At 47.5% G+C, this 19,223-nt stretch overlaps 1 protein-coding gene across 1 annotated transcript in view; it reads right to left on the minus strand.

Moving 5' to 3' along the window:
* The window catches only part of CACNA1B (calcium voltage-gated channel subunit alpha1 B), a 317,072-nt gene that overhangs the window by 35,906 nt on the left and 261,943 nt on the right, over nt 1-19,223 (minus strand). Inside the window, exons 35-40 of the mRNA XM_067308827.1 lie at nt 17,340-17,345; nt 11,778-11,894; nt 8,126-8,191; nt 7,316-7,407; nt 4,329-4,479; nt 47-174 (exon numbers count right to left, since the gene is read on the minus strand). Of these exons, the coding sequence (XP_067164928.1) occupies nt 47-174; nt 4,329-4,479; nt 7,316-7,407; nt 8,126-8,191; nt 11,778-11,894; nt 17,340-17,345 (560 nt within the window). The remainder of the gene's footprint in view (nt 1-46; nt 175-4,328; nt 4,480-7,315; nt 7,408-8,125; nt 8,192-11,777; nt 11,895-17,339; nt 17,346-19,223) is intronic.

The raw sequence follows: 19,223 nt of genomic DNA on the forward strand, positions 1-19,223 counted from the left end.
CAATATATATCCCTTACTCCACATACAAGTGTAACAGCTTACATACCAGGCAGCTGGGTCATATTCAGCCCAGACACGAACAAACTCATCCAAATGGTGTGGGCCAAGGATGGAGGAGTCTCTTGTCAGGTATTCAAAGTTGTCCATAATCACAGCCACAAATAGGTTTAACATCTGCAGAGAGGAAGCAATAACAGAGTTAAGGAGAAAAGAAAAAAAGCTGGAAGTTGAGAAGGCATGTTTCACTTAGCAGGACGCGTGGTTTCTACACTGTGGTCGTTGCCGAGTTTTTGGACCAGCAGAACTGCCTAAATCTTCCTTTGCGACCTACAATAGCTGCTCTGCTCACAGGAGAGTAGAGCTGCGATATGAGATACTCCCAGCCCTGTCCTCTGCTTGGCCCTTTTAAAAGCACTGCAAGAGCAAAGTGCAGCAGGCAGATGGGGAAGCAAGAGAGACCAGAAAGTCTTCCTAGGTACTTGCCAGGTACATCAGCCCCCAGCCCCACCTGAAAACAACCGTGGTCTCAGGCCAGAAAGCTTGAGTCACACGAAGCCATTGCAAAGGACAGTAGGACTGGCTGGTTTCAGGATCCTGAGCAGAGAACCTCTGAAAACTCACAGTTCAGAAGTATGTTGTGAAAAAAATACTGTGAGGATATGCTGATGGGCAGCTTTTTTCTTACAGCAATTACCAACCATGGCAGTAACATGGGGTGCTTCTGACAATCTCCACAAAGAGACCAAGAAACGGCTGCACCCTGGGGAACGAATCCCTACAAAGCAGGGGCAGCCGACCTGCAGCTCATGAGCAGATCAAGAGTGACTGCAGTTCTGGGGCCACATCAGCTGAAGGAACACACCTGGGGCACCCCACGGCCCATGCTGTCCCACGAACAGAGCTGTGGATCCCTGAAGACCCTGTTGTCATCTCCTTCTCCCCTGACCTCTGCAAGCTGATTCCCACTCCGCAGTGTGTGGCAGGCTGGCCAAGGCTCTTGAACACATGCAGTTGGGTAATGTTCCTATCGTGGAACTCTACAACATGACCTTCCCAGAGCGTGACTGATACAGCACATCTCACTCGCCATGAACACAGCCAAACATCCCTTCTTCACACGATACCAGCATAAACTGGTACACGGGCTGCCTCACCAACTGGATTATGTGGCTCTCCTGAGAACACTTCCAGAGCTTTCAAATCAAGACTGAACAGCTAGGAGAAAAAACATTCTTCAAACTGAATCTCCTATTTTAGACTCATAGCAATTCAAGCCTTCAAAGATACCCAGAAAGACAAGGGACAGAGTACACAAAAGACCACTCTCCCTAATAGCTACCGTCTAACACAGAGCCTGGTAAATGCTTTTGGTATATAAAAATTCTCCTCTTGTTAAAGCCAACGGAAGATACGCAAGGATTTCAATGGGAAAAGATCAAGGTGCAACCAGTAGAATGGAAGAGCAAGAGGGCAGCTGGGATTGCTGCTCTCGTGCTGGATAAAGACCTGACTAGCACAAGGCAGCTTTCTATATATTTTTTTCTTCTATAGGGAGGTTGATATGCTGTTGTGAGTGTTGCTTCTCTGCACCACACAAAGCAAGGATGAGGACTTCAGTGAGCTCCCTTGCTGGGATCAGCAAAATTAAACTGAATGTAGATGTTTCCAGCTGATGAGCATCTGCCAGTCATTAAAAGAAGATCAGACAGTTGAGTTTTGAGTTTGTGCAGTTTAGAAGAATTTACGGTCTGTTCGGTATTCCTGGGTGATCTGGAGGGCAGAAGGGGACTTTCATTGCTGGACATGCAGTGGATGGGCTTTTGCTGTGACAAACAATTGACTAATGTAGACAAACACAGTCTGTAATGGATCTCCATATTCATACACAACCAAATGCTAATCAGAAACTTCTCAGACTTTTAGTCCATCCATTTCCTAGAACTCACCTTCAGACCATAACAGAGCAAGCCGATGCAAAGAAATGTAACTGTCTTGATTTCATGGAAAGCAGAGAACGGAACCCAGCTCTCCAGTGTACCGTCTTGCACTAGGGCCCTGGGGTTTTGGAAACCATCTAAGGGTATGTCTACTCCAGGCCATGCAATCTGATGCAGAGCTGAGAGCACATTAACCCTGCTAGCTCCTAGGTTGCAAAGATGACTTCGGCCTCTGCAGCAATGTGCATGAACTCAGTCCTGTTGCTGAGCGTAAGGGCTTGCCAGCTCAAAGGCATTGCTACACCAAACAGCCCTGCTGCATTTTGGGAACTAAGCTAGCACTTTGTGCCACCCCAGCTCCTGGATGCTGCCGGGGTCTCCGTGTAACACAATCCGGACAAGCCCTTGGGGGCCTGTTTCCACTGCGCCATGCCGTACAGACAGCAATGGCCAAACCTGCTCTGAATCAGCTCCTCAGGGACTGGAAGCACCGTCAGTGCAGCAGCAGCGCTCACTCATGGTACAGCTGTTGGGCCTTCCCATGGGCAACGTTGCTGCTATCCCACACATAGCCTGGTATTCCCAGAGCACCAGGAGCTGGCAAGACTTTTGAGAATCTGGCCCTTGATCCAAAGCCCCTTTGCATTGCTCCCAATTCCAGTCATGACTCTGTACAGTTTTCCCTTGCTTCTGTAAAACCATTCCAGTAGGTTTTAATTTCAATTTGTATTTTTCATCAGTGCAAATTACAGGAGGAAAATGATGTCAGGCTGGGCGTCCGCAAAGGGCCAGAAACCACACTTACAACCAAACACGTTACACACTTTTCCCCAAATCTATGGTGTAAGAACATCTCCCAAACCATAAAAACTGGCCCTCCTGGCAAGGCTGTGGCTCCGTAACGATTTAATCGCTTGTGGGGAACCACGTTTTATTGCAATGAAGTGCTGAACGCGTTTTAAGAAATGAGTTACGGCCCTGTCCTGCAACAGTCCAGCTGCTTGGCTTTCCGCCGTCTATTTTTGGAGCCTGGCCTCCCTCCCTTTGCTCTTCGCAGGGGCTCTCCCCTCTCCCTGCCAGCAAAGGCAGGGTGCGGTTTCGCTAGGTTTTCCGGGAGCACTGACTCAGAGGCGAAGCTCACGCAAAGCTGTATTTCACACAGATGTGCTGCAGCCTCCAATTCTGCTACTACATCTCAAGTACGACAGCTGACATGAGCCAGCGGGGTGAGTTTGGAGGGTTCTGCTTGTTTTTTAAAGAAGCTGCTGTAGGAACAACTGTGCACTTGAAAATAAAGCGAATGGCTGCTGTTAGATTCAGGATTTACACAAGGAAAGATTTTAGCTTTAAGTACAGAGCACTAAAGGAATCGGTAAACGGAGCGGTAACTTTATATGAGCTTTCAGGGCTTCTCTTTTTTTTAATATATGCAGAAGAAATAATCCACGGGATGTCAAAGGGGGAACAACAGTTGGACAAATGATCTCCCTAGCGGCCATTCAAGTTTTTTAATCCGCAGACAATATCAAACTGCCACAGGAACCTCTTTTTCCTGGTTAAAGGTTCCTAATGATAGCAGGGATCAGCTACACAAAGCATCAGATCTTGTATTTTAAAGCAAATGCATGGAACTGAACGTAGGCATGATACGTTCCCCTTCAGTGCATTTCAGAGCTGCGATTTTTATCTCTTGAAGTTTAATTGAATCCCTTTCCCTGGTTCTCCATTCTGCTATCCCGGCGGTGCAGAAAAGAGATCCCGAGCAGAGAGCTTTTCATGCATGCAAGTGCTTAGAAAAACGCTGCCACAAATTAAAAGATTAGACCCAGTGCTGCATGATGGCCACTGGCATGAACCAAGGACAAGAGCTCTGTTCACTTTCATGTCTAAAGGTTTCCCTGACACCAAAGCGGAATAAAATGATCATTTCAATTATTTGGAAAACGCCGCAAAACAAAATCAAGCCATCAAACAAGTGTGACGCTCCCTAGCTGTCTTCTAAAAGCCCTTCGGAGCCAAGGACACCCTGGCCATTCTCCCCCTGTCCTCCCCCGATTCCCTGCTTCAAAGAACCGTGTTACAAACCAAGACAAAACAGATTAATGCTTAATTCCAAATATTAGACCCCCCGTGGGAAGGGAGATAAAACCCTTCTCTTTAAACTAATGACTAAATTATCTCTTTGGGGATTAAAGGGATTTTATCTCCAGGATGACAAACGTTTTTTAGTGGAGCTGTAATGTTGTACAAATCATAATTAGAGAAGAAGAGGGACCAAGGGGATGGGGAGAAGGGAGAGGTGCCGAGCTGCGGGAGGAGGAGGATGGGGAGCTGGAGCAACCCGGACACCCGCGCTCCGGGGGCGACGCCAAGCCAGCGCGACCGACTTACCAGAAAGGAGCACAGGAAGATGAACGACACGAAGTAGAAGTAGGCAAAATCGCTTCCGCATTCGTTTTTGGTGAGGCCGGAGAGCGGGTCGCAGGCTCGGTTGCTCAGACACGACAGCATGATCTCGTGCCAGGCTTCGCCGGTGGCGCTCCTGCCGGGGCGAGGGGCGAGGGTGAGCCTTCCTTCCCGCGGGACGGGACGGGACGCGGCCCCCGCGGAGAGGCCGGCTGCGGAGCGAAGCCGGGCAGCGGCCCCGGCCAGCTCAGCGCGGGGGCTCGACCCCAAGGCCGTGCTCGGCGCCGGGGCCACGTGCCAGCCCCGGCTCGGGGACCACGGGGCAGCATCTCACGAGCGCCTCATTGGGAGGGAAGCATGGGCATTTGCCACTCGTTATTACTGCGTTCTGACCAAATTAACCGGGGGGAAGGTTGCGTCCAGGAGGAAAATCTGTATTTACACAAAGAGCCTGAATTGCCCTTGCCGGCCTGCTGCCGTGAGAAGGAAAGGAGAAAGAGCGTTTCCCTGTATTACGGGGAGGTAAAAGCAACCCGACAGGCTAAACTGGATTGCTTTTCAGGAGAGGAAAACCAGGTTGCTTTAAACATGTCAAGCACAAAGTGCATGTGTAAGCAAACATGGTTTTTAACTTCTCCTTTTGCAGCATCCATGTTTCCATCCCGGGGCTGGCTGCAAACCTCTCTCCCCCCTCTCCCAGTAATTTCTGCACCACACTCATAGGTGCTTTCAGGGACTTTCTTTGACGAGAAGAAAGCGCCGTGCACAGCTCCATGCTGGCGCGGTGTTGATTACAGCCATACGACGCTATTCGTTCTGACAATGAGACACCGGCTCAGGGAACAAAACTGACATCCGCAATGTCACCCCACTCCAAATCCCTGCAAAGAGCAGCCTTGGTGAGAGACCCTGGGCTGAGCCTTGGGCACAGACGTCCCTTATTTATCCCCAGAATCGACAGCATGGGCAGCCAAAAATTCCTATGCAGAGCCTGCTCGTAAGCCTCCCTCCTGGTCTTTGAGATGACTTAGTGATCAGTGTAAACTGAAACAGCTTCCAGGCCACTCGAAATTATGTGGCAGACTCCCCCTCGGTGGCATTTGGGTCTTGGTCCCACTCCTCTGGCGGTGCGGAAACCCCCCTGCCCTCGCGGTGCTGCCGGCTCTGCCGCCGCGCGGCCGCAAGTGAGGGCTGGAGCCAGCCTGGAAGGAGACCAAGAGGTCCGGACACAAGCCTGAATAATTATCCGGTTTTATTAAATTTCGGAGTTTAGATTCAGCTGATTATTCTGAGCTTGAGAGGGCTAATTTCGTTTCCAGCTGGCTTCGCAGAAACTATGCGAACCAAATCCCAAGCAAGATATCCAGTTACAAGCATCACATAATCCGCATAAAGTTTCACGCACTGAACAGAGCCGCAATGTGGCTGTCAGACGCTCGGGGAGGCTACAGCGATTATTAACTGTTGTGTGTCCATACCCCAGAGCACACAGTGAGATCAGTGAAATCTTCCCCAAAGTGCCCCAATCTGGAGAAGGGTCTGTACTTCATTTTGCTAAAACTGCTGCACGCCAGCTCTCAAAGCAGCTATGTTCCACTGAAAAATCTGTCATTTTATTGTTTTTTTTTCATTTAAAAATGCTTTGCTTCCAGACAAAACGAACCCAGATGGAAATGGTTTCATTCTGAAGCAGAGGTGGTGTCGATGTATGAAGTGTTAACTTGCTGGTAATGCAAAAATAACCGATGAAAGGAATTCTCACTTTAAACAATATGTAAGCTTCAAGACTGGGAGGACATTAATCAGTGTGCACACTGACAGCACGACTCTCATCAGAGCTCGGGAGAAACAGGGCTTTAAAGGACCTCAGCAGAGCGTATAAATCCCCATCCCTATCCCAAGCAGGGCCAGCTCTACCTGCGTCACTCATATGGATCTTTGCCAAACTTGGTATTGAACATCTCCAGAAGAATAGTGTTTCCATACCATTTTAACAGGAAAGGTTTGCAGAAAGAGGTAATAGTTTTTTATTTGATCAGCTGATATAGCTGGGGAAAGAGATTTTCCAGCCCACAAGCCCTTACATGGATTTCAAACAGAAGCAACAAATTTCAGCTTAAACACGGGCTGGGAACACTACCTGAGGCCACGTGTGAGGTGGCAGTGCTGACCACTGGGGATCCCATTGCCGTTCTGGGCTGCTGGGTCCTGCACCCTCTCCCTGCAGACCGCCTACCCTTCAGCATAGTCAGCTGATCTAACAACTGAGTCAGCTGGAAAATCCCACCAGCAGCTTGTTTCCAGAAGGCTTTTTTTCAACCCAGATCCATCTCATGATCTGGATCGCAATGCTGACTGACCCCACCAGTTTTGTCATGGGGGAGTGGGAACAGGCAGGTGAAGGCAGGACCTTCAGCTGGGACTGCTGCCAAAGGCAGCCTTGACCCACACCAGATCTAGGCTTAAATACTCTCATCAACTTGAGAGTGGTTGGCAACTGCAGAAATCACTAGCTTCTGAGGAGGGTCAGAGTTGAGGCCATGATTTGGGGTGTCTGGTTGCTGTGGATCTGAATTAACCAACCTGCCACCGAAGTTATTTTACGGGTTCCCCTTGATGATCAGGCTTGGCCTGGTGAATGAGATGAAATTGCTGTTACATGAAAAACATTCTCCTATGAGGAACCAGGGGGGTTCTGTCTTTCATTAAACATCTACCTGAGTTTATGCGGAGTGTCACAGCATTGGGTTTCACTTCACAGAGATGCCTGTGCACTGAATCAGCTCTATCATGTTCTGAGATGAGCCGGGGAAACCCTTAATGACCAGGAACAGGAGGCAGGAATGGCTGAGTTACTCCAACTGCCTTATTTAGAGGATATCGGTGCCTCAGTCTCAGCTGTTAAACTGGCATACGGGAACACAAAGACTTATTATTTGCATGCAAGTCTTATGGTATTTTATTCGACTTACCTGAACAGAAGCATCAAGGCTTGAAGGAAGGTACGGAAATTATTGTGCCGATTAATGGAAGTTTCATCATCTAGCGCAATGTTTCCAAATACCTGCGACAGAAAACAAAAGCAACTCAGGCCAAGTGCATCCTCGTGTGAACCCCCATGGAAGTCATCTGTAAAGGCAGATAAAGTGCAGTTGGAAGAAAAGGCAGTAATAGAGTTTGTCCTGACTCAACCGATCTGAAAAGCTAGAATAATTTCTATGCTGAAGAGGAAGATAAAAATGTGTTGAGGAGAAGATCGAATGGGAAAAAACAGGTTAATATACTTCATCTTCATGCAGATCCCTTCCAGCACCACAGGACCTAACTTCAGCTCCAGCACAGGCCATGAAAACTTTCTCATTTCTTTTCGGAAAAGTGCAGTGTGTGAACTGCTCTCTGGTACCAGCCCTTTCACATGCTCTATCCCACAGAAATGCATGCAGCCTGCCCACAGGGAGGAACATGTGCCCAAACCCGAGCACACGGCTGCTGCGCCACAGCTTCCCAACCCATGGTAGCTGGTTTGCCTGCTCACGTTCTCCCTTTGTGCAGCCAGGAATATTTATCTGTGCCAAGGTCATGTTCTACACAACAGCTGGTAGTAAGGTTAGAAAAGGTGGACTTCTTGCACTTCTAATTCACCTGGCACCAGACAAGAAGAACCTTTTGCCTTATCTTTAGGCAGGTATTGATCCTGCTGCAGAGGCAGTAGCCCCTTTGCACCCAGAACCAGCAGGACAAAAGCAAGCTACTTACGGTCAGTATTGAAGGTAAAATTTTACCTGCATGCCAATAATGGCATAGATGAAGAAGAGCATTGCAATGAGGAGACACACATAAGGCAAGGCCTGTGGAAAATGAGAAGGAAAAATTAATGACAGCAAATGTGTACGTCAGCTGGTACCAGTTAGCTCCAGGGCTGCACAACATTTCTTCACACCGCTTGTCCTTCAGATGAAGGAACTAAGAAGAGACTCTGAGCAATTCTGGCAAAGGTGACCTTCAGAAGATAAACTTCTGGAACCAGCTATTTATCAGTTACAAATCAATTTGGATTTTCTCCAAGACCTCTGTATATATATATATATCCTTGCAAGCAGATAAGTAAAAGAGAAAACACAACAGAAACTCCATGGCAAGCACTGGAGCCAATAACAGGCACTAGCACTTCCTATGTATAATTATGCAGAGATAAACATTAGTTTCTAAAGTTCTTGCTGTACATTCAATATGAGAAAAAAAATATATCCAAGAAACAGCAAGTTCTTGCTCTGAAATAGGCACAGATCGCACACTCCGGAGGACAAAAAGTTCAGTTTTAGTGAGAAATCAGTGAGGGCTACAATGTAATTATGTTGGCCAAGCTGGGAGTAATAGCTACTTTCACTCAGGCTGAACGAAGGAGTAGTTAACAACTCTTTGTTTAGTAATAGCTGAAAAAATGAGAAGTCACTGCCTTAGGATTAGATGCTGTGAAGCCTGGGGCAAGAGTCAGGCCATGCAGTCCAGTCCTCCAGGCCCTTTGGGAGCCCAGTAAAAAACATGGGGCAAAGGACCGATTCAATTTCTGCTGGGCATCTTTGCACGAGGGACAAAGAGCAGCAGTTCAGAAGTGGGTGGAAAAGGAGGCCAAGGAACTCCACACGTGGCCAGGGAGCGTCGGGGGTGGCACTTTGCGTGCATGCCTTGGAAATAACCAGGATTATACTGAAGAAGGTTCTCACTGCAGTAGCAGTCAGCAGAGAGTCTGCGGGACTCAAACTCATCTAGGTAGTCAGGCTAAGTGGGATAACCGGCCTCACCTAGCTTGGGGTAGGCTTGTCACTGACGTGGCAACTTGGAGTGTGTGACAGAGCGCAGGTAGGTCCTCGAGCCGGCAGACGCCGGTGGGATGTCTGTGCAGCCTGGTTGAGCACCGTCACGCTGACACTCTGGTCCTGGAGCTCTACAGCCACATGAGCCGCTCTACATCCTGTACTGCAACCCAAGCTGACCTAGGCACATGACCTGAGCTCCCTGCCCTGGTCCTGAGTCAATGCAGGGGAGAGGTGGCCAGTTTGTCTCCTCCTGCTTTGCTCCCCATGCACGTGGGGACAGAGCGAGGCTGTAGCTTAGGTCAAGTACAGTTTTTCAGTGCAGGGCACCTCTCTGAAACATCTCCAGAACAACGTACTTTGGTTTGCATCATTACAAATGTATTCATGATCTGGCACCTGCCCAAATCTCTTAGAAACCAAGGCACAGACCTTGGCTGAACCCTCTCTCAAGATCCAGCCAGTCCAAGGACACAGAACAAGCCTCTCTTGAGTGGGAACACCTCGTATCTCCAGACCTCATGTCTCAGCCTCCAGTAAGGACCCACTTGGCTGCAGTATTCCTGGTTAGTTTTAAGGTAAGAAGAGTAGCAAAGATAGTTCCCTCCATCCTTAAGGAAAACGCTGCCTAACAAATCTCATGATATGTCCTCCGTGGCACAGCAAGCCCCAGAATCACTGTCCTTTTCCGTAAGCTGTTTGATGGCTGGGTGAAAGCACAACGCAAAAGTTGGATGTGAGAACACCAGCTGCCAACCTAGCGTTTCTCAAAAAGTCTGCAGATACAGTGTACACAGAACAACCTCCCGGATTCCTGGTCCTCAGAGGCCATTACAGATGCCTATGGTTCTCTCTCCAAGTCACCTGTAGAAAGAAGCAATTGCTATTTTCCCATTTTCACTCTCTGAAAACTTCTTGCCTCTCTAGACTAAGACATGTACTAGAAACTACCCTCTCTGCCAGCTCCGGCTCAGAGTAATACCTGTGCTCACACAGCGCTGTACCCGAGCTACCTGTCCCAGCTGCTCTCAGAGCTGGCACATGTCTTTCCAGTGTCAGTGTGGCCAGAGCCGCCTGGCACATCTCTCCAACTGTGGAACAGAAACGCCTCTTCTCTCTTGAAACGTCTTTGCCATTTTAGGAGAAAATACTCCTTTCTCCAGTTTTATCAGCTAAAATAACCTCTCTGCATCATTTTGACTCAGACTCCACACTATATCTCAAAGCACAGCTAAAACAAAAGAAAATGGTTACGCTGTACCCAGCCACTCTCTGTGCGTTATTAAATACAAATTGCCTTAGTAAGGCAATCCAAAAAGCACCGTGCAAGATACCCTGATGTTACACTGATCTGCAGCCAAGCTACGCCAGATCTTGCGACAGCACCAGGGCATACGCTATCACCCAGAGACCTAAGTGGCAGATTGAAGAGCTCAACCCAGAAGAAGGCAAGACACATTACCAAGCCTGACATATGGTTCCCAAGTCCCCAGAGCCACCCACCGTATGCACGGGCAGCGCTCAGGAGCATGGCGCGCTGCCAGCAAGAAGTCAGCTCCCATGGCTGTGAGCTAGCAAGCAGAGCTGTCTTCAGCAGCTCCCAGACCTTGTTGTGTTTTGCTTTCCCAAGTCATCTTTCTACTGCAAGATTTCTGAATGCCACGGTGATTGAGTGCTTGCTGGGACAGCGATCCTGTGTAATTACCTTAGAAGAGTGGGACCGGGCTTCTGTGCCCTAAGGCTGCACAGTGAAAAAATAATAGTGTATTAGAGCTCAACATGAATGCTACAAAAAGTATGATTTCAGATTAAATGATCTCTTTTCTGCACTGTAGAACTTGATTGCACCCCATAAACGGCGTTAAAATACAACAAGCTGTAGAAATGGGCTGCAAACCAGTTGACAGCTGTTTAAAATTACCAGCTTTAGGGCACCCAGGCTCCTATTTAGATCTGCCATGCGAGCAGCAAACTCAAAGCTAAGCACGGGCTGAGAACTGGGGCGCTGCGAGGCTGCTGTTTGACAACGCGGGGTGGTGGCGCTCAGCTCAGAGGTGCTGTTCCCAGCCGCCGCAGTGGGTCAGCCCCGGTGCCGGCGTGGGCCAGCCACGAAGGTGTGCTGACGCATGTTGGGAGGGAGAGAGGGTGAGCTGGGAACCAGAGGAGGCAACTGGCCTAGCTTGGAAAAAACAAAATCCTTTTTGTAATCCTCCACGTCATCAAAATACAGCCCCACGGTATGCAGCTTCACATTTTATTTTACCAAAATGCAATGATTTTGGTTTTGCCTCTTTTAATTCTGCCAAGGCTGAGACACGTGAGCAAATTACTCCTGATTTTCCAAGACTTTGCCATTGAGGTTTTGCAGCAGTTACAAGGGGAACCTGAGCTTTGCCCGCTTGTCCTGACTCTGCGTTGGCAGCTGACTGGCTTTCAGACCGATCTTCCAAAAGCTCAGCACCTGTAGCACTCGCCGGGTGCTCGGTGCAACCCAGTTAACGTTTCTGCAAAACGAGTATTACGGCGATTACCTTGCAGAGGTGGAGAGAAGCTCTCCGCTACTCCACGGAAGATGCTAGAGAAATGCAAAGCGTTATTGCCCCTCCATCCTGCCACTCACCTTAAAAGACTGCACAAACGTCCAGAGCAAGATGCGGATAGTGTAACCCTGGCGAAGGAGCTTGATAAGTCTCGCTGCCCTGAAGAGCCGCAGGAAGCTGAGGTTGATGAAGTTGTCCTGCGGAAAGTAAAGGTTTTGTGTCCTTCAGAAATTAACGCGATTAGAAACCACAGCCCGCAAAAAAGAAATTAAAATTACCAGCTTCACGATCTAAGCAGCAAATCGGCCACCAGAAAACCTTCCAAAAGAAACATTCGTCAGTGCAGATCACTCCACATGCAGCAAGTATGAGAAAATCCCTCTCCACAAGAGCCCTCCCCTCTACTACTGGGTCAATAATAAAAAAGGAAATAGCCCTTTCACGCTGTCCATGGAGTCCTTGTTTTCTTTGAGCAAGGCAGATTTTCTCCCTCTTGAGACTCAGGGAGAGGCAATAGTGCCGTACTATCGTTTTATAAAAAAATGAGATTGTTTTGAAGTCTTGGTCAGCTCGCTTTGCACAATGAATTGAGCTTAAGCCAAGACGGTTGCAACAGACTCTACCATAACAAAGAAAGATATTGTCCAGTGAACATTAAAACATCCTTAATAAAATAAGGATGTTTTCTAACCTGACGACTTTAAGTATTTATACAACACGTGACTGGACAGGTTCATCAAGGAGAAATGGCACCAGCAAGACTGTTTGGAAGTTGGATCACTGGTGGCAAATTAACTGGGGAAGGTTGAGTGTTCAACAGCAGGGTGATGCCTTAGCAACCTGCTGATTTTTTTATTACTGTTAAATACGTCTTTGCGGGTGGATCAAAGAAATGCTGGAGACGGATTGTGATTTTCATCTGCTTTGTAGGATTCTTTCCCCCACACCCCATTTTTTCTGTTCTTAATGGAAAAAAGATTGCTTGCCCCAATGAGCTAATCTAGAGAGGGTTCTTTCCAAAACAAAACATGCAAAAGCCAGATCCCTCTTGCCCTCCTACTTAAAGGAGATTAAAAATATCCCCCCGTTCTGTACTGATTCCAATTCACTTAGGTGTGAATCTCGGATCACAGCCACTTATTTGACTGAGTTAGCTGAAGAAAGAAAACATCCCACTTTAAACTATCAAGCAGCAGAAGGGAAAATACAGCCATGAAGAGCTCTTGCTGGTAAAGATGAGCAACAATAGTCTTTCCCTTGTACTATTTTACCAGAAGATGCCCAGTCATATTAAGCTGACCCACATTTCTTGCTCGTTTGGCTACAGAGCTCATGCTGAGTTTTGGGGGGCTTGTTGGATCTATTCATTTATTTAAATGCCAGCTTAGATTTTGGGCCATTAGCATCGCATTCCACCAATCCCATCAAAGAGTTCAAGAAATCAATCTCAGGCATGCATTCGGTTTCTCTCATGTTAAAAACGCAAGCAGCTCAGAGTTAGGCACAGACTGTATATCAGACTCAGTCCTCAAATAAAGAGAAAAGAGAAAAGCACAGATATGTTCAATGAAAGAGCAGACAACATTGAGCTCATTCAAGTCAGCAACAGAAAGCAGCGCTAGCAGGCAAAACACAAGCAAGGATTCCCCTGGGTTGTTCAAGGTCAGTAAAACGGGTGCCAAAAATTCAACGTCTGTCTCTTCGCAGCAGCTTTTATTTTATTTTTTGTATAGGTTACCTTCCCTTCACCAAATACAAGTTGACCTCCCCTTAGGAGGTAAGGGCTGGGTAAGAAGTGGGGGATCAAAGCCTGACTGCAGTTAGGTGATGAGGGTTTCTCCGTTGACCTGGTCCCTAGCCTGCCTGTCCCATCCCCACTGCTCTGGCTGCGGCGCAGGCAGCTCCACCGGTGCAGGGTGCCTGCAGGCAGTCTCAGCTCGGTGCCCAGCTTTACCCCAGAGCCTAGGCTAGCCTTGGAAAGGTTCCCGCCAGCAGGAACAGCAGCAGGTCTTATGGACCACGTAACATTCATGGCACTCAGCAATCAGGCCTGCAAGTCCAACAAATTGTTACCGTCAGAGCAACGGTGGAGCCAGGTCCTTCCCGTGCACGAGCCTAACGTGCTCCACGGGGCGATGCTGCGCGCACACGCAGCGTCCGCAGGATCAGCCTCTGTGCGTGCAGCCTGCCTTGCTGCCCTCCTCCCATGTTATTATAGCTTAACGCCAAAAACTCTTGTTTTGCTCAAGCTTTAGTATAATCTTACAATCACAGTTGGCATGATACTTAACATGTCTTGGTCTACGCTGACTGTAAAGTCACACTTGGCATAGGCTATCCCTGCGCAAAATGGGACTTTATATAGGAGAGCCTATATATTTACAATATGAAGCTAGGGGCTTCAAAACTGTCTATGTGGTAATGTCTGTAACTCCCCCACTACCTGGGACTTGGAGGGATCAACAGCTCAGGGGTTTTTTTGTTTTTCTTTTTGTTTGCTTGTTTTTTTAAAACCCCAAACCCTTCCTTTTTGACTCACGCACTGATAACATCAGCTCCACGGGGAAGCACCAGCAACCCAGGAAAATCCCACTTCATCAACATCTACAGAACTTCCGAAGGACTGTTCTCTGCGCTATTCATAGGGAGGCCAAATTACACACGCTACAGTGATGGATGAAAGGGCTCCGCGTGTGTAACCCTCAGCACACCGCGTAGAAAACCCGTCCTTCAATGACTAAACTGTCCAGGCAGGTATTAGAATTGCATGCAATTAAAGGGGAAACTCCACATTGCGATATTTCTCGTGTATAGTGGTGTTTTGCATCGATTTTCCTTCCACTTGGCGCTCTCTGTAACACGTGACATACAAACGATCGTCTTCTGGATTACCAAGCTCGTTCTTTCCGAGGTTTTGTTGGTTTTTCTGTTGCACAGTTGCTAAGGGCTGACTAGTTCTCAGAAGAGGCAACGCTGCTTTATGATTATATCATCCACCCAAGGGCTAGCAGGGCCAACAGGGACTGAAAGATGTTTCCAGCTCAAGGGTCTGCGCACAACCTGGCAAAGCCACCACATCCCACAACAGGAGGAGAGCAACAGAAGGTCCCCTGGCAACATGTCCAAGCAGCTTGCTGCAGAGGAAGAGAGGAAGGGGAAACAGGGAGCAGAGACATCCAAGATGAAGAACTGGCCTCTCTTGCTGCCAAGGCTTGGGCAGCCTGGTCTTGTGCCCTTTCTTAGGCTACTTTCCATAGTGAAAAGCAGAAGAGCCATGATGAATACGGTGTGTGGCCGTTGCCTCAATCCTTTGGTATCTGCAGCCTCTGAATGGTTTCATCCCCTGACGCAGGAGCTGTGCACCCTCTCGACAGGAATGCAGACTCATCTGTGTCCTGCAAATCAGCAGCAAAGTGCCCAGCTCAGTGGATTTAGAGTAGTTTGGATTTTTCAACCTGAAACGGGAATTTGAATTTTTCATGCCACACCTGGAGGTGCTCTGTAGGACTTGGTGAAGGAGGTTACATTACACTCCCACAAAATAAGCTCACCACAATTCAGGCTGCTCACCCCTACTTCTTCTTGCAGCCCAGTGGCAGAACAGAAAAGAAAAAAAAAAGGAAAGAACTCAGAACTTCAGATTTTTCACTGTCTTCGAACTCACCCAAGTTCCTTGCCCAAAGTTGCAAAGCCGACAGAGCTGTGGGAAGAGAAGTCCAACCAAGCTGAAAAGGCAGTTCTCTACAGCCAGCCAACAACAAGAACCGATCTACACTGCTAAGAAACTACCATCGAGGAAACTGTCTTTAAGCACGTGAATTAATCTTTAACGAGTGGTTCTTGTTCCCACGCAAACGTTTATAACATCACCAGTACCCACGAAGAGCTCCCGAATCTTGCATAGGATCTTGGCTTCCTTTGAAGCTCAGGGAAAAGCCTTGCTGATTTTAAGACACCCACAATTTTTGCCACACTGTCAGTGTCGGGGGGACTCTGCTGTTGCAGGCATATCACATCCTTTTGCCCTCAGCTGCGAACGCTGGAAAAATGATTTTATAAACACGTGATGCCCAAATTTCTCTTCCTTCTCCACGACCTTTCGACTTAGGTGGCTCCTGCTGCAGCCACGGGAGGCTCCCGTTGTAAGCAGCGGGGGGAGAAAGGCGGCTCCAGAGGGCAATGTGGTGCTCCAGAGACCCGATTTTAGCTTGGGCACCTTGGACTCCGTGTGGTGGAAGGAACCTGGGCCTGGACGCATGACCGAAGAGACTGTTTGCAGGATCAACGTTTAAGTCTTCAAGCTGCAACGTGGACACCAACAAGGCCAACATTTTGACAAATGGAGATAAGCTGATTTTTCCAGTATATATCACGTGCACGACTGATGCTTAGAGCATTTACCTGGGCTGTCTGGACCCGGGGCACATCACGATGAATTGTACAACGACCTCCTCAATGCTTCTACATGTCCATAACGGTTTCAGCTCCTGTAAAGCAGGTGGAGGATCCCCTTCTCAGACTGCACATTGAAAATTTTAACTTTTACACTGGCTTTTTCTTCTCTGTTCCTTCCTAGCAGAAAATGTCCTCCCATGGCCCTCCATTAAGCAAGCACGGTGGTGTGTATTTGCAGTCTGTCAGCAAGACTAACGCTGATTTGCTCTCTGATAAAACAGCAACTGTGCAACAGAAAGTCCAGATGCTAAGTCAACATAGATCCAAGAGGTGCTGTCAGGTGACCAAGCATGTATTTTAAATAAATGTATCATCTCATTTGTGTTATTAACCATATTCCGGATAATTAAGAATGGCAGATTTTTTTTTGATTGTATTTTTCCTTATTAGTCCTCTTTTGCTTAATTTATGATTTTCAGAGACAAATGCCAGTATTTCCAAAGACATCTTTTGAAGCAGGCATTAAATTCGCATCCCAGCACCTTTCAACCCTATTCATAACGTGGTTTATATATTTTACTTGAGATGTTTGCTTTTGCATCCAGGGACTCTCTGTGTCCACTGTGGTGGCAACATACTTAGATGCACAAAGAGTTTTCAGAGCTGAATAAAATCAGTCTTTCCTATGACTGCTCTTTTAATTTGAGGGAAGCAAGTCTGTAATCACTTCAATAATATTTTTGCCTTACAATACAGCGTAAACCATGGGCTTAAAATACCTCTAAGACAGTCCTCTTAGATGAACTGCTTCCCTTTGCAGAAAGCTCAACGCATCTCATCATAAAAAAAACAGAAACAGTTTTTTAGAACTGGATTTGGTACCACCACTTACAAAATGAAGGGTTTCCCAGCCAGCCAATCTTCTCTACTCCAGGTCATCCAGAAGCATCCTTCCCTCCTATTCTCATTCAATTTTCCACCAAAATAAAGCAAGTGTCAGTCTCCCCTTTATCATAGTCAGGTGTAACAAGCAGCGGAGAACAGGCTATTGGTAACTGCATTTGCCTCACGTCACCAATTAGCCAAGGGGAAGAAGATGCAGAACAGAAGCCAGTTTTGAGGCACGCTGCAGTGAGGCTTTTCACCAGTGCAATCGGAAATCTCATCAAAACGAATTAAATTAAAGAAAAACGAGAGAAAATAAAAGCAGAGAATTTAAATAATTGTTTAAATTCAATGAAACCAACCGTGTCCTATATGTGATGTTTTCATGGATGGATATTTGCAAGATTATTTACAAATTTATTTTTTTGAGCAGCAGGTGCACAACATACAGACGGAGACATGGTTTTCGCATTGTATGTTGATTGGATGGCGTGATTCAGCAGGTAGATAAGGAAAATAAAGAACAAAACAGGAAACAAAAGAGAAAATGAGTAATCAGGACAAGCAAAAAAGGAAACTCTGAAAATTTCACTGGAAAAAAACTGTTGGACTTTTGGGTGTGTTATATTATGATACTTATATAAACTAAAAAATGCTTCAAACCAAAACAGATTTTGAAATCCTAAAGGTAACACAGACAGTGCAGTTGTCATTTGCATTTCATTTTGTAATGCAAATTGGGAGACAATTCACAAACACTTCTCAGTATGTTTTTTGTATTTCCAGGCATAGAAATCGATGTCAGTTTGCCACGTACTCAACCATGGACACTCAGCCGTGTCCTCGAGGACACTCTCTCCTTAATGCCACTTATTTCACTTTGGTTACTTAAAAAGGGTAAAAAAACTGACATACATGTTTTTGCCTAAGGAAATAAAAAAAGATATATATTCCACCGCATTCACAAAGTAAATTACATACAACATGACTATAAAACTAAAAGAAAGCAATTAATCAACACATTTCTTTTCCTTTTATCTTTACTCTTCAGTGGGTTAAAAGTACCGATGCAGCAAGGCTGGTGGAAGCTGAGTCTCTCAAGGTGAGACTGCCCAGGTGAGCAAATTTATTTCGCTTGGAGACCACTTATCATCGGGAAAGCCCTAGATCAGCGGTGCGGGAAACCGGTGCTCCTGCAAATATTTGCTAGCCTGAGCTCAAAACCGTACCCAGAAAGTCTCCCATCGCGCACACAGGGTAGGGGGGCTTCCCACTCTGTTCTGGGGCCACCGCACACTGACGGTGCGGAGTTAGCAACATCACGACGGTCACCTGGGCCTCTCTGGGCCCGAGAAACCTGCAAGTGCAAATGGGTGATAACTTAGAGTCAGATACATGGGGAAGGACTGATCAGGGCTGGCACCCGAATATCTGCACTGCCGCTCATCAGTGGAGGAGAGCCAGGATCGGAGGGAGGCAAACAGAAAAGAGGGTGTCCTCCGCTGGGGCCAGAGCTCTGGGCTGGGGAGGGAGAGCAGAGACCCGCTCTCCTCTTTGGTTATCGTCAGCGCTGCAACGCAGTGGCCCCGACGCCACGAATGTAGGCATGGTGCAGAAAGCTGCTGCACCCCAAATCGTGCACGGAGCCAAAAAGTTCAAAGGAGGTTAAGCATTAGCTATGGTGTTTTGTGCGGAGCGGATGTTCATCCCACTCCTTGAGTCACTAATCCCCCTTACCTGGGAACATAAAGGGGAAAAAGCGGCCGGGCAGAGCCGGAGGGTCGGCATGCTAAAGACGCAAGGCTGTATGCCCGGCGTGCGCTTTGGAAAGGAGGCACCCCCTTTCCGCTCCCCCGTCCGACTCCGCCGTGGCACTCTGCAGACACGCTCCGCCTGCAGTTTGCAGACAGCGCAGCCCCTCTCACGGGATGGGGTTTCTCTGCACTCCCTGCCTTTTTGCACAGTTTCTAATCGGTTCTAATTTTCAGAAGTTTGCAAGAGACTTAGGTGCAATTGCAATGTAACAAAGATCCGGGATTTTATGATATGAAGATGGTTGAAAGCATTACCCTTCCTGGGTATACGCATATCATTGCACATTCCAGACAGGAAGACAGTTCTGGTGTTTTCCAGGCAGGTTTGGGACCTTTTGGGTTTCCCCTGCTCTGCAGGGTCAGAGTAGCACATGCTATAACCTATCGTGGAACAAACAAAATGGGACCAGAGCACAATTCTGGATCCCTCTC

Source organism: Apteryx mantelli, chromosome 21 (genome assembly GCF_036417845.1).
Source record: "Apteryx mantelli isolate bAptMan1 chromosome 21, bAptMan1.hap1, whole genome shotgun sequence".
In the NCBI taxonomy this organism is placed as follows: Eukaryota; Metazoa; Chordata; class Aves; order Apterygiformes; family Apterygidae; genus Apteryx; species Apteryx mantelli.